This window comes from Phascolarctos cinereus, unplaced genomic scaffold (genome assembly GCF_003287225.1).
Source record: "Phascolarctos cinereus isolate Bilbo 61053 unplaced genomic scaffold, phaCin_HiC Scaffold_4;HRSCAF=312, whole genome shotgun sequence".
In the NCBI taxonomy this organism is placed as follows: Eukaryota; Metazoa; Chordata; class Mammalia; order Diprotodontia; family Phascolarctidae; genus Phascolarctos; species Phascolarctos cinereus.
Window position 1 is genome coordinate 352,604,968 of NW_027555847.1, and position 12,127 is coordinate 352,617,094.

Here is a 12,127-nt window from a genome sequence, read left to right on the forward strand (position 1 = left end):
AGAGAGAGAGAGAGAGAGAGAGAGAGAGAGAGAGAGAGAGAGAAAAGCAGTTCAGCCAAGTCAAACAAGGCATTAGCCAAGCCTGACAGTATATGTAATACTCTAATCACGTATTTGTTAAGTGCTCACTAGAGTTAGGTGCTGTGCTGTATTCCACACTCAGCACTCAGTAGTTCTCTACTTTTGTAAATAAGGGAGGGTATACAATTTCTTAAGTCTTCTCCATACACACACACTCACATACTCTGTCACACGCACACACAGAGACACACACTCATACGTACATATTCATACACACTCATATACATACATATACACACACACACACACACACACTAACTAGCCCACTTCAAGACTTCTCCCCTTGTTTTCATTCCTTAATTCTCTAGGTCCTAACTTACTAACCAATCTCTAGAACTCACCTCTACAAGACGTCAAATACCTGGTATTAGCATCTAGTCACCTTCTGCAGCATCTTTATTTTAAAATGCTTTTATCTCATCTTAATTTAAAAGAAATCAGGAACACAACATTAGCAGTTTCTTTACAATGAGATAAGATCAAGGGCCCTAAGAGGCCATAGTCCAACACCTTCATTTTATAGATCAGGTAACTGAAACCCAGAGATGTTAAGTGACTAGCTCAGTGTCACATAGCTTGTAAGTGATTGAGGCAGGATTTGAACTTAGGTCTTTCTGATTCCAAATTCAATACTCTATCCACTATATTATGCTGTTGATACAATTTAATCCACAGTTATATTAATTTGAAAAATAGGTAATAGGTAGTGCTAATTCATTCACTAGCAGTTCCCAAATGTTTTCCACACCTCATCCTCTCAGAATCTTTCTTCCTTAAAGGTTTAGCTCATATGTCAGCCCCTCGTGTGAAACTAATGTCTTTAGAAGCCACTGCACTTCCCAATTAATTCTTTCTTCTTTTTCAAACCATCATTGTCTTGCTTTAATTGTATATATGTTCTATCTCTTTATCCCTCTTACACAGCCACCCAGTAGAATATGAACTCCTCAAAGGTTGTGTTTTTGTTGTTGGATTCCCATTGCCTACCACTGACCCTGTGCAGCCAGGAGCCAATGGTGTGGTTGAGTTACTCCAATTCTCACTAAATTCTCACTATTCAAAGTTGTAAATATATTAACATGGTAATAAATTCAGTCCAATGGAAATACACAATGAAAATTTCTAAAGTTAAGGTTTTTATCTAATTAACATAATATAATGATAAGAAAAATGGTCCAAAATTATTACAAAATAATAGAGAAATTATGGGAAGCAAAATTTTAAAAATTAAAATATTACTCAATGCCATACCTAAAGATAAGCCTGCCTTGTTTAAAATTATTATTGTTTAAAATATTTAAGAAGAGTAGATAGAAATTTGGTCTCAGATACTTACTAGCTGTGTGACCCTGAACAAGTCACTTAACCCTGTTTGCCTCAGTTTCCTCATCTATAAAATGAGCTGGAGGAGGAAATGGCAAACCATGCCAGTATGTTTGCCAAGAAAACCTCAAATGGGGTCACAAAGAGTTGGACACAACTGAAAAAATGGCTGAACAGAGAGAACTGTCTCCTCTTTGAATCTTCATATGGAACACCTAGAGCTTTATCCAGATCTTGGGTAATTTCCATGCTCACATTCTCACAAAATGTACCAAATGTAATTGGATGACCTGGGGCATTATCTCAAATCAGTAATGCTTTTAAAGGCGATATTGTTGTCCTGGTGATATTTTCCAATAGCCGAGCAAAAGATAACTTAAAAGCCAGACTTCAAAAACAATTTTAAGAACCCAAGGTTTCTTTTTTGACCATGAAGAGCTAGAAGTGGGAGTACAAAGATTTTGGAACAGATAAGCATTAGATTTAGTTTAAAATCTTCTTAATTAACTCCCAATAAAATGTTAGGCAATCCTTAAACACTTTAAATGCAGGTTGAATTTTTTCTTTCTTAGAAATGTAAGTTCTAGAAGGCATCCTTTTCAAAAACAAGCCAGTTTCATCCACATTAAAATTTTGTGGATCAGCATATCCACCTTCTTCAATTATTTACTTCCAAACATCAGGGTATTTAGCTGGTATACCTTCATCAACACTAGCTTCCTTTCTGTTGATTTTAACATAATTCAATTGAACTCAGTTTTTAATGTGATGGAGTCTATCGAGCTTGCAATAAAAATTTCTCCACTATCCATTTCATTTCCATTTTCTTTGGAAACAAACTTAAATAAATAAATTTGCAACTTTAAATGTCTCGAATAAACTTGATACTAAGAGGAATGCATTTTTTATTGCAGTCTTCAATCCACACAACTATATTTCTATCATTGTGACACTTCTATTCCTTGTAGTTTGCAAACATGAAAAGTTGATGCAATTTACCTTTTTCTTTTATTTCTCCTACATGATTTATAATAATCTGTACTCTTGATTTAAGCATTCCTCCATATGGTCCTATTTTAGATGTACTAGGACCACATTCATGCCATTCAACTATATTAAATTTTTGTTCTAATGCAACAGCAAGCCTCCTTTTTTCTTTCTTTCTTTCTTTCTTTCTTTCTTTCTTTCTTTCTTTCTTTCTTTCTTTCGTTCTTTCATTCTTTCTCTCTTTTTTTTTTGGCTTTTGAAGTGTTTCCATCTGAGGTATTTTTCTTTTTGTCCATTTTGGTAAGGCCTCTTTAAAAAAAAAATACAACTCTTGGTAATATGTTATATAGCAGCACAGCACATCCACATGTAATAATAGGCGAATGCAAACTGATATAAAACCCTCAACTAGCTGGCATTCAGTCACATAAGTAATTTAATTTTGGCTCTCATTAAATATGACCTGGTATCATTTTATAATTAACATTAAATCTAATTTTGCATCATTCAAACTCATTAATCATGACCTAACTATATATGGCAAACACTTAGTAAAACTTTTGTTGAATTCCACTTAGAAATTAATAAAGGTGCTCTTTCTTAAGCAACCAACCAAAACTGAGCTAAAAACCTGCTCCTGAGAATAAACTATCAGTAGTTTGTTCCCTCTTGACAAACTGAATTTTTATGAGGGGTAAAGGTGGCAATCTATACCTAAGATGAATCACATATTAAGCTACATGTTCAAAATATCACCTGCATTTTTAGAAAAACAGAATACTAGAGCAAATTTGGCCAATGGGATCAAAGATCCCATTGAGTCCAAATACAGTTGTTCCATCCCATTTGTAGATAAGTCTTCCAGTGCTAATGAATAAGTAAAAAAAAAAAAAGCAAATCTCTTATTGGAACATTTTACTCATTTTGTGATGAAAATAGCAAAATCAAGACAAAAAACATACGGAAGCCATAGAAAACAATATCACAGACAGTGAAGGCATGGATGAAAAGAATATATCAGTAGATCAATCAGTAATTTTTTTTTAGAAATATGAAATCATGAATTTATTACATACCTTTAAAAATTTATATTAAATTTAACATGAGAGTACAACATTCCACTTCTCATCTGTGTCCCCTTCTGAGTGTTTTTGAATGCTTCATTGATGGGTTTCTTTTTTTTTTTAACTCTTTTCATTTATCCTCTTCCCTTCCCCATAAAAAATAAAAATATTCCCTTGAAGCAAATGAGAATAGTTAAACAAAATAGATCTGTGTTGTCTTGGTCTTGTCTGAAAATGTATGGTATGTCTCATTCTGTACCTACAGTCCATCACTTCTCCACCAAGAGGTGGGAGTCATGCTTGTTCACTTCATTGCTCATTGATCTTTCAAAGTTGTTTTCATTCGTAATGCTGAAACCATTGTGCACACAGTTTTCTTGGAGATATCGTGCATTGGTCCACACAGGTCTTCCAAAGTTTCTCTATTCCCTGCTAGCTATAAGGAAGAATCCAAGTCTCCTCCTTCTCTCTGTTGTCAGCCTTACTGGTCTACTTGCTGCTCCTCACACATAATACTCTACCATTTCCTTTACCCTGGCTTTCCTCCATGTCTGGAATGCTCTCCCTCCTCACCCCCAACTCTTAGAATATCTGGCTTCCTTCAAATCTTGGTTCAAATCTTGCTTTCCATAAGAGGTTTTTCTCAGTTTCTAGTTGCTAGTGTTTTCTCTTCTAGGGTTATCCTGAATCCACTCTGTCTTGTATGGACTTATTTGTGTATGTGTTGTTTTGCCCACTAGACTGTAATCTCCTTAAGAGCAGGAATTAGTTTTGCTTTTGCTTTGTATCCCCAAGACATAATATGTGCTTCATCAATGCTTTTTGATAAATTTACTGATAGAGAAAATAGAAGCAATTATGGTAGCTTTTTCTAAGAATTTGGTTGAAAAAAAGAAAGATATGATGATAGCTTGAGGGGATGTTAGTGTCTACCAAAGGGGTTTTTTTTGGGGGGGTTGTTGTTGTTTTTGTTTGTTTTTAAGGATATCGGGGACTTGCTATATTTGCAGGCAACAGGGAAGCAACCAGTAAAAAAAGGAGAGATTGAAGACTGGGAAAGAGAGGTTGATAATAATAGGGGCAATCTGAAAAATCCCTGGCTCCCTTGTCCTTCTGTTTTCCATGCCTTACCAAACCCATTCTCAGATTAATACTGTGCTTCTACTCCCATGCTACTGAATGAAGCTGGGAAAAGTCATGTAACTGTGCCAACTGAATCCCCTACAAATGTATGTGGTCCAATTGAACTGAGTGCCAATGTCAGCAAAGCAGCAGTTTTACTCTTCCCTGATTAATTCTCTGTCCTATTTGCTACAGAGATTTCTGTTCTCTCCTCAAATCTCCCACTCCACTTCTCTCTCTTCTCCTCCCTTCATAACTAAAGATTGTTTATTGAGAAAATAGAGGCCATTCAGCCTGAACTCTCTTTTCCTTTTCTCAACATTTCAGAACATCATCCCTGTTCCTTACTCTTTTACTTCAGTCTCAGATAAAGAGGTGAAACTTCTCTTCACCAAGGCAAATACCCTTGCTCCTATTCATTCCCCTCCCATCTTCTCCAGCAAATTGTACCCATCCTCTCTCCATTATTTCACTCTCCTCTTCTCTACTGTTTCCTTTAGTCCTACCTAGAAACATACCTAAGTCTCCATCTCTGTGTGGAACTGAGGTGAAGTGGAGTAACACTGGTAGGTCAAAGGAATTGAGTAGATTAAGGAGCTGGGCTCTTAGAGGTCCATCCAAGTAAGTATCTTTAGATTCATCCAGGCTTAAATTTCATTTCCGACTAGAAACATTGGCAACTTGACAAAATTGCAGTATCAAAACTTTGGTAAGATGTTTGACAAAGTTTAGCAAGTTACCAATAGAGTACTGGCCTTAAAGTCAAAAAGACGTAGGAACAAATATTGTCTTGGACAATTCTTAGCTACGTAACAACTATTATTAGCCATGTAACAGCATGGGCAAGTCACCTAAGCTCTTCCTCTGAGCTTCAGTTCCTCATCTATAAAATGGAGATACTAATACCTATGGTGCCTACAAGGTAGTTGAGTCACGAAGTGGTCAGAGTGTTGGGCCTGAAGTCAGGAAGACTCATCCTCCTGAGTTCAAATCTGGCCTCAGACTTTTACTAGCAATGTGACCCTGGGGAAGTCACTTAACCTTGTTTGCCTCAGTTCCTCATTTGTAAAATGATCTGAAAAAGGAAATGGCAAACCTCTCTAGTATCTTTGCTAAGAAAACCCCAAATGGGGTTTGAACGCAACTGAAGAGTTGAACACAACTGAAAGTGACTGAACAATAACACATAGTACTTACCTCACAAGAATTAAATGAGATAGTGTACATATGTAAAGTACTCTCTGCCTCTCTATTTTTGTCTCTGTCTCTTTCTATCTTTCTGTGCTTGTCTCTGTCACTCTGTCTCTCTGTCTGTCCATCTCTATCCTCACAGGAGTGTTGTAAGAAAAGCTTTTTGTAAGCCATAAGTCACTACATAAATGTGAATTATTATTTTTCTTTCAAGAGCACATACTTATTCACATAGTCCTATTGTTCTAACCAGATAAACCCTATTTCTTGGTCTCACAAATTATGTGCTCACTGGAGATAATATGCAAACAAGAAACTACATATCTATGTGTAAAAGGGTGCGGAGACCACACAACTGAAAAAAAAAAAAAAAGGAAGTGCCTGCCCTGGGGTTAACTTGCACATTCACTGTCCAAGTCACAGCATCACTGGCATACAGCACAACAGACTCGTGGACTCATTAGAAAAATAATGGTAAGGGGTTTTTTAATCTTTATTAATCTCCTTGATTTCTATGTCTAACAGGAGTCCTCTCAAGGTGCGGTGTAGGTAGATAGGTAAGGCTGCTTTTATAGATCAGGTCCCATTCTTCCGGTTGTTCTGACTTTTTTGGAAACATGCTGACTTGACAGCCTTCAAAGTAGGTATGACTTCAAAAGTTCCTTTTTTCCCCCTACTGATTCTAGCTTTGGGAATTTAGAGGATAGAATGTGCTTTTTTAAAAATAAAAAAGCAAGGTTTGTTTGATTCTTGAAGAAAGTTTTGTGCTTGTTAGCAACAGACACAAAGTGACCTTAAGATGAAGCTAAGGTTATACTCCTTCCAGGGAACAACCTTTATAACTCTTCCTTGTGTGAGAGCCCAGAAAGACGACATGTCTCAGGCTAAAGTGGTACCAGTAGCAGAAGCCCTTTTGTCTTATTGGATTTTAGGGGGAAAAGAAGAAGTAACAAAGACAGTTGTGGGCAAAACAGTCCGTTCCCAATTTGTGAATTAGCTGTGTCCTGCAGTGTCACTGACTAGGAACCCAGAAGACAATTTCCCTCCAATGGAAACAAAGTTAGGATTAAATGATCATAGATTTAAAGTTAAAAGAGACCTTAGAGGATAATGAGTCCAACCCATTCCAACTTACAGATGAGAAAATAGAGGCACAGATAGGTTAAGTGACAACTCAGGGTCACTCGGCCAATAAACATCTGAGGCAGTATTGTTTCTGAGTCTCAAGACGGACATCGCAAACACATCCTCCCCATCATAATTGGACTCATTCTCTAGAAAAGAACCTCCCTCTCCTATCCATCACCAACCCTAAGCTTCCAAATCCAGAAGCTGAGATGCCTCTTCCACCAGCTCTGCTCCCCTTGGCTGACTGACCTGGCAATGAGAGGGGGGTCCAGGACTAGCCATACTGGCAGTGGGGGGTTCACAATGCTTCCACCAGGCTTTCCACCTGAGGGCCAAGCAAGACTAGCCTACAGCCCCACAGAGCTTCAATAAGGAAGCAGGGCACTTTCACAGTAGTGTCTGAGAGCCCAGTGAGAGCAAAGTTCAGTAGTAATACAGATATTGAGGGGTGGTAGGGTGCTCTGGTGAGAAGGTGAGAGTCCACAGGAGTGCACTGTGAATGCTGCAGGGAGGGCAGGGAAGAGAGTGCTCAAGCTGCTGGAAATTGGAAAGCATTAGTGGGCCTTGGACATGGGTCTGAGACAACCAGGAGGAGAGGGAGGGAAAAGCTGTTCCTGAAGTCACCTCAGGTCTTTTGTAAATCCAAGACTGACCCTTCATCCTGCCCTTGTGTTTCCATTTGGATCCTCTTTCTTAAAGAACAGTTTTATCTTAATCAGCAACATATTTTCCAGGGCAGATAAAAGTGAAGGCATTAAGAACAGGGGATCAGTTGTGGGAGCTCTGGGGCTTTTTACTGGGACTTGTAATTTCCTTGATGTGGAAAAGGATTTCCCAGGGAGGAAATGTCTCTTTGCCTATTTACACAGACCACTGTCCTGCAATTTATCATCTCAGGGTGGTACTTGGGGTCTTGAGAGTTAAGTCATTTGCCCAGGATCACACAGATGATTAGTGTCAGAAGTGGGTCTAGAATCCAGATCTTGCTAAAACTAATGCCAGCTCTGTCCATTAGGCTACATTTCCTCTGGGGAATTACATTGCAGGGGGGGAGAACTATGGGGAACTAGAAGCTTAATTTAATATTTTATATCTAAGCTCATATATGTTATGTGTTTATCATTAATCATTACAGTCAAACATTTTCAGTGTATGTATAACATAAGAAACTCTTTAGGGAGTCAGTGTGGTATAATGGAAAAAGCATCTGGGTTCATATCTTGTGTCTGACTTAATACATCTGTGACCTTGAACAGGTCACAACCTGCCTGGGTCTTTGTTTCCTCCTCTATAAAAAGAGGGAACTGGACTTGCTGGACTCTGAGGTCATTTCCAGCCCTAAATCTATGAGCTTTTGATGCCAATATTACATAAAATTCTCCATACATGTCAATCAACAAGCACTTATTAAGTACCTACTATTTGCAAGGCACTAGCGATACAAAGACAAAATTAAACAGTCCTTGACCTCAAGGGGCTTACATACACATGTGTTTATACCATATAAGTAAATACAGCTTCCTTATAAAGGAAGGAGTTTTCCTTTTTATCCTCTTTCTCCCTCATTGTCCCCAACTTTCTATGATATAGGTCATAAAGGTATGCTATGCCAGGAAAGATCCTTATGTGTTGAAGGTCAAAACTCTTTTTTTTTACTTTCCATTCTCCTCATCTACCCTCCATGAACCTTTGCCCAAAATAGCAACAAGGACAATCATATAGACAGGAAGTATAATGTTGTATGATAAGCTTCAGTACTTTCCATTATAGGCTTGGGTTGAGAGAAAAGTGTTATAATAGAAGAACACAATTGAATACAATAAATATTTAGTGTCTACTATGGGAGGTTGTAAAGAACAGGAGAATAATAAGGTGGGGGCCAGGCATTTTTCCCAATTTTTACTAACTCTCAAAAACCCCTCAAAAAAAAATAATTATGCATCAAAGTTAGATGTTTCCACAGGACAAGAAATCAAGAAGCCCAACAGGGTAATAGCCTTATGAATTGACAGTGGAGACTGCGAATCAACCCCTAAATGCACTTGTGTACCACTTCCCCACCAGTGTCCACACTCTGATAGCATACACAAACTCACCCACTGGCTTGTACTTTGGAATCCACTCAGATATTTCCCTCCTACCACAGGCTCTATTGGCACATGCCACTTCACTATTCTGTTACAATAAGCAGAGGACCTTAACTCTGCCCAGCTATCTGTGGAAGAGGAGAAAGTATAGGAGGGGTAGATTTCTACTTCCCTTCTGCATGGGGTGGCCCTCTAGGTTAGGAAATCCCAATGCAGCAGAAGCTCTGCTGAGACTATCTACTTCACCCTACCCTAAAAAAGCAGCACACTGACTCAGCCCAGCCTAAGAATTAAAGAAGAAGAGAATTAGGCCAAGCAGCCAGCATTTGTGTGTGCTTGCACTAGATCTAAAGGAAAAGGGACTGGAATCCAGCTAAAGCTAGTCCTTATCCCATCTACCATCCCCCTCCCAGAAGCTATTTGGAGCAGGGACTGAAGCAGTGAAAAATAAATTCCCCAACTTGGGAAGAGACTGAGAGAGCTTTAAGGTCCAGCTCCAAGCAACCATAAGAGGGTAAGGAGTCAGAAAGTGAATGACAGGGACATATAAGGGAAAAAAGGCTGACCCCAACAAAGATCTTAGGAAAACTAGAATTCAATTAGAAACCTAAGGTATGAGAAACTAATAGGAAAGATATTTAAAATTAGAGGGGAAGATGAGTATCAAGCCATCTAAAAAATAACAAATAATTCTAAATAAATATTACAAAGCAATGGAAATTGAACCAACACATGATGAAACACAAAAACCTATAGAATCCCAAGAGACCATGAAACTGCAGTAGGATGTTCCCAAAGACTTAACGAAGAAAATTAGAATCTTGAGAAAAATTTAAAAAGGGAACAGATGGTATCATTTGTGGCCTAACCACAGAAATAATTAACATAGTAGAAAAACTTGAATATGCATTGGTGAATCACTCCAATGAAGTAAAAGGTATTTTAGTGTAGTAGATGGATAAGCTAGTCTTGAGCACTTCTCACACATACTGTCTGTGTGATTTTGGGAAAGTTATTTAGCCTCTCAGTGCTCTAGCCAGTAATTTCAAACTCAAGTAGAAATGGGGGCCACTAAACCATATATAAGTATCCCTGTGAGCCACATATTGACTTAGTTGTAAAATGTAATATCATGTATGATTTATTGTATTTTTATTTATTTTGTTAAATATTTCCCAATTAAATTTTAATCTGGTTCAAGCCACACTTAAAGAATGTTGTGGGACTCATGAGTGTTTGACACATCAACTCTAGGCAAGATTCTAAGTTGCAGGGAAGGTGATGGCAAGTATTAATAGAGGGATTTTCCTTACCTAAAAGTTTTCTAATAGTGAAATCAAGGGTCCAGTCCCTGTCTCTGTATGTACCAGAGCCTGGGAAAATTGAATGAACCTCTGCACGCATGGAACTTGCAATTTAGTAAAGGCAATTTAAAAGATACTAAAGTCAGTCAATGAGCATTTATTAAACTCTTATTGTATGTAGGCACCATACTCAACACTAGGCCCCCTGCCAAAGGTAAAAGCTCTCTATCTTCAAGGAACTCACATTTTAGTGGAAGAGATAACATGCAAAAAATTATGTACATATAAGATATAAGCGGTATAAATGGAAAGTAATCCTAGAGGGAATGGTGGAGAGGGAACAACGGGAAAAGGCCTGCTACAGAAGGCAGGATTTGAACTGAGTCTTGAAGAAAGCAAGGAAATCAAGGAGGCCAAGGTGAGAAGAGAGAACATGAGGGACAGCCAGGGAAAAGGCATGGGCCTGGGAGAGAGTGCTGAGTGTGAAAAGCTTCAAAATGGCCAAGGTCATTATATTGCAGTATGCAGAGAAAAGTGAAGTATGAGATTAGAAAAGCGGGGTGGGGCCAGGATGTGAAGGGTTTTAAACAGCATTTTGTATGCTTTTTATATTTGATCCTCCAGGTAAGCAATAGTGAGCTACTAGAGCATATGGAGCTGGGGGAAGGAGGGATTTAATTGCCGATTTCCAAATGAGACACAATTTTTAGTAGGGCCGAGTCTTCCTGGAAAGTCTTAATAAAAGACATGAGTCCTGGGCCATGAAATATGGCTAGGATTTCAACAGCAGAAGATTGGGGAGCTGGGAGGCACATTGCAAGTATAGGAGAATAGTGAATAGTCCAGGTTAGGTGAAGCATAGACAACAGAATCCTGTTTTCCTGAGTTCTCTCTTCCTCCTACACGCAGACTGATGATCAAATCAAGGTAACCTTTGTTCTTGTGAACTTTGTTCCTGTGAAAAGTGGAAGCCTCTGTTCTCCACTGACTTCATCCATGATGTTCAGTGACACACTGCCTGAGCAGACATTTCCTTCTTTTTTCCCTCATTACTCATTCAAGTTATCTTTCCAAGTATTCTTATCCTATTTTTTTAGTACTATTCCAATTTGCATTATGCAACAACTGCTGTAATAATACATATTAACTGCTGTTAATAATAACAAAATGCTTTCATATTAGACATGTGCATTTCCTCTGGAAACGCGTGGATTTTGCATGGATTTTGCATTTATTCTTAGGTATACATGCTGTTTCTCCCCTCCCCCACAGCCCATAGAATGTAAGCTCCCTGAGAGGTAGGGGCTGTTTGATTTCTGTCTTTGTGTCCACAACACCTAGCCCAGATTCCAGGCTTTCACCGGCTGTACCCCAAGCCTGTAATGCTCTCCCCTCCTCATCTCTATTCCCTGCCTTCCTTGACTTGAAGGATCAGTTCCTAACTAAAATCCCATCTTCTACAGGAAGCCTTTCCTGATCCCCTTAATGTTCTTCTGTTGATTATCTCCAATTTATCGTGTCTGTATCTTGTTCGTACATACTTATTTGCATGTCATCTACCTATTAGATCGGGAGCTCTTTGAGAGTAAGGACTGTCTTTTGCCTTTTACATATCTATATTTATATTTATATAACTATATTTATACATATAGATATGTCTATCTATATCTGTATCTACATCTTGTGCTTAGCACAGTGCCTGACACACAGTTTTGTCTTTTTGACTGTAGTAGCAGCATTGGCTGGCAAGGGAAACAGGAGAGACTAAAGGCTTCTTTGAGCACCTTTAAAGTAAACCACCAATGCTTTTGAAAGAGTAATAAACCACCAATGCTGTTAT

At 38.4% G+C, this 12,127-nt stretch overlaps 1 protein-coding gene across 1 annotated transcript in view; it reads left to right on the plus strand.

The window, feature by feature from the left end:
- Nucleotides 1–6,189: 6,189 nt before the first annotated feature.
- The window catches only part of FYB1 (FYN binding protein 1), a 202,804-nt gene continuing 196,866 nt past the window's right edge, over nucleotides 6,190–12,127 (plus strand). Inside the window, exon 1 of the mRNA XM_078153208.1 lies at nucleotides 6,190–6,242. Within this exon, the coding sequence (XP_078009334.1) occupies nucleotides 6,240–6,242 (3 nt within the window). The 5' untranslated portion in view covers nucleotides 6,190–6,239. The remainder of the gene's footprint in view (nucleotides 6,243–12,127) is intronic.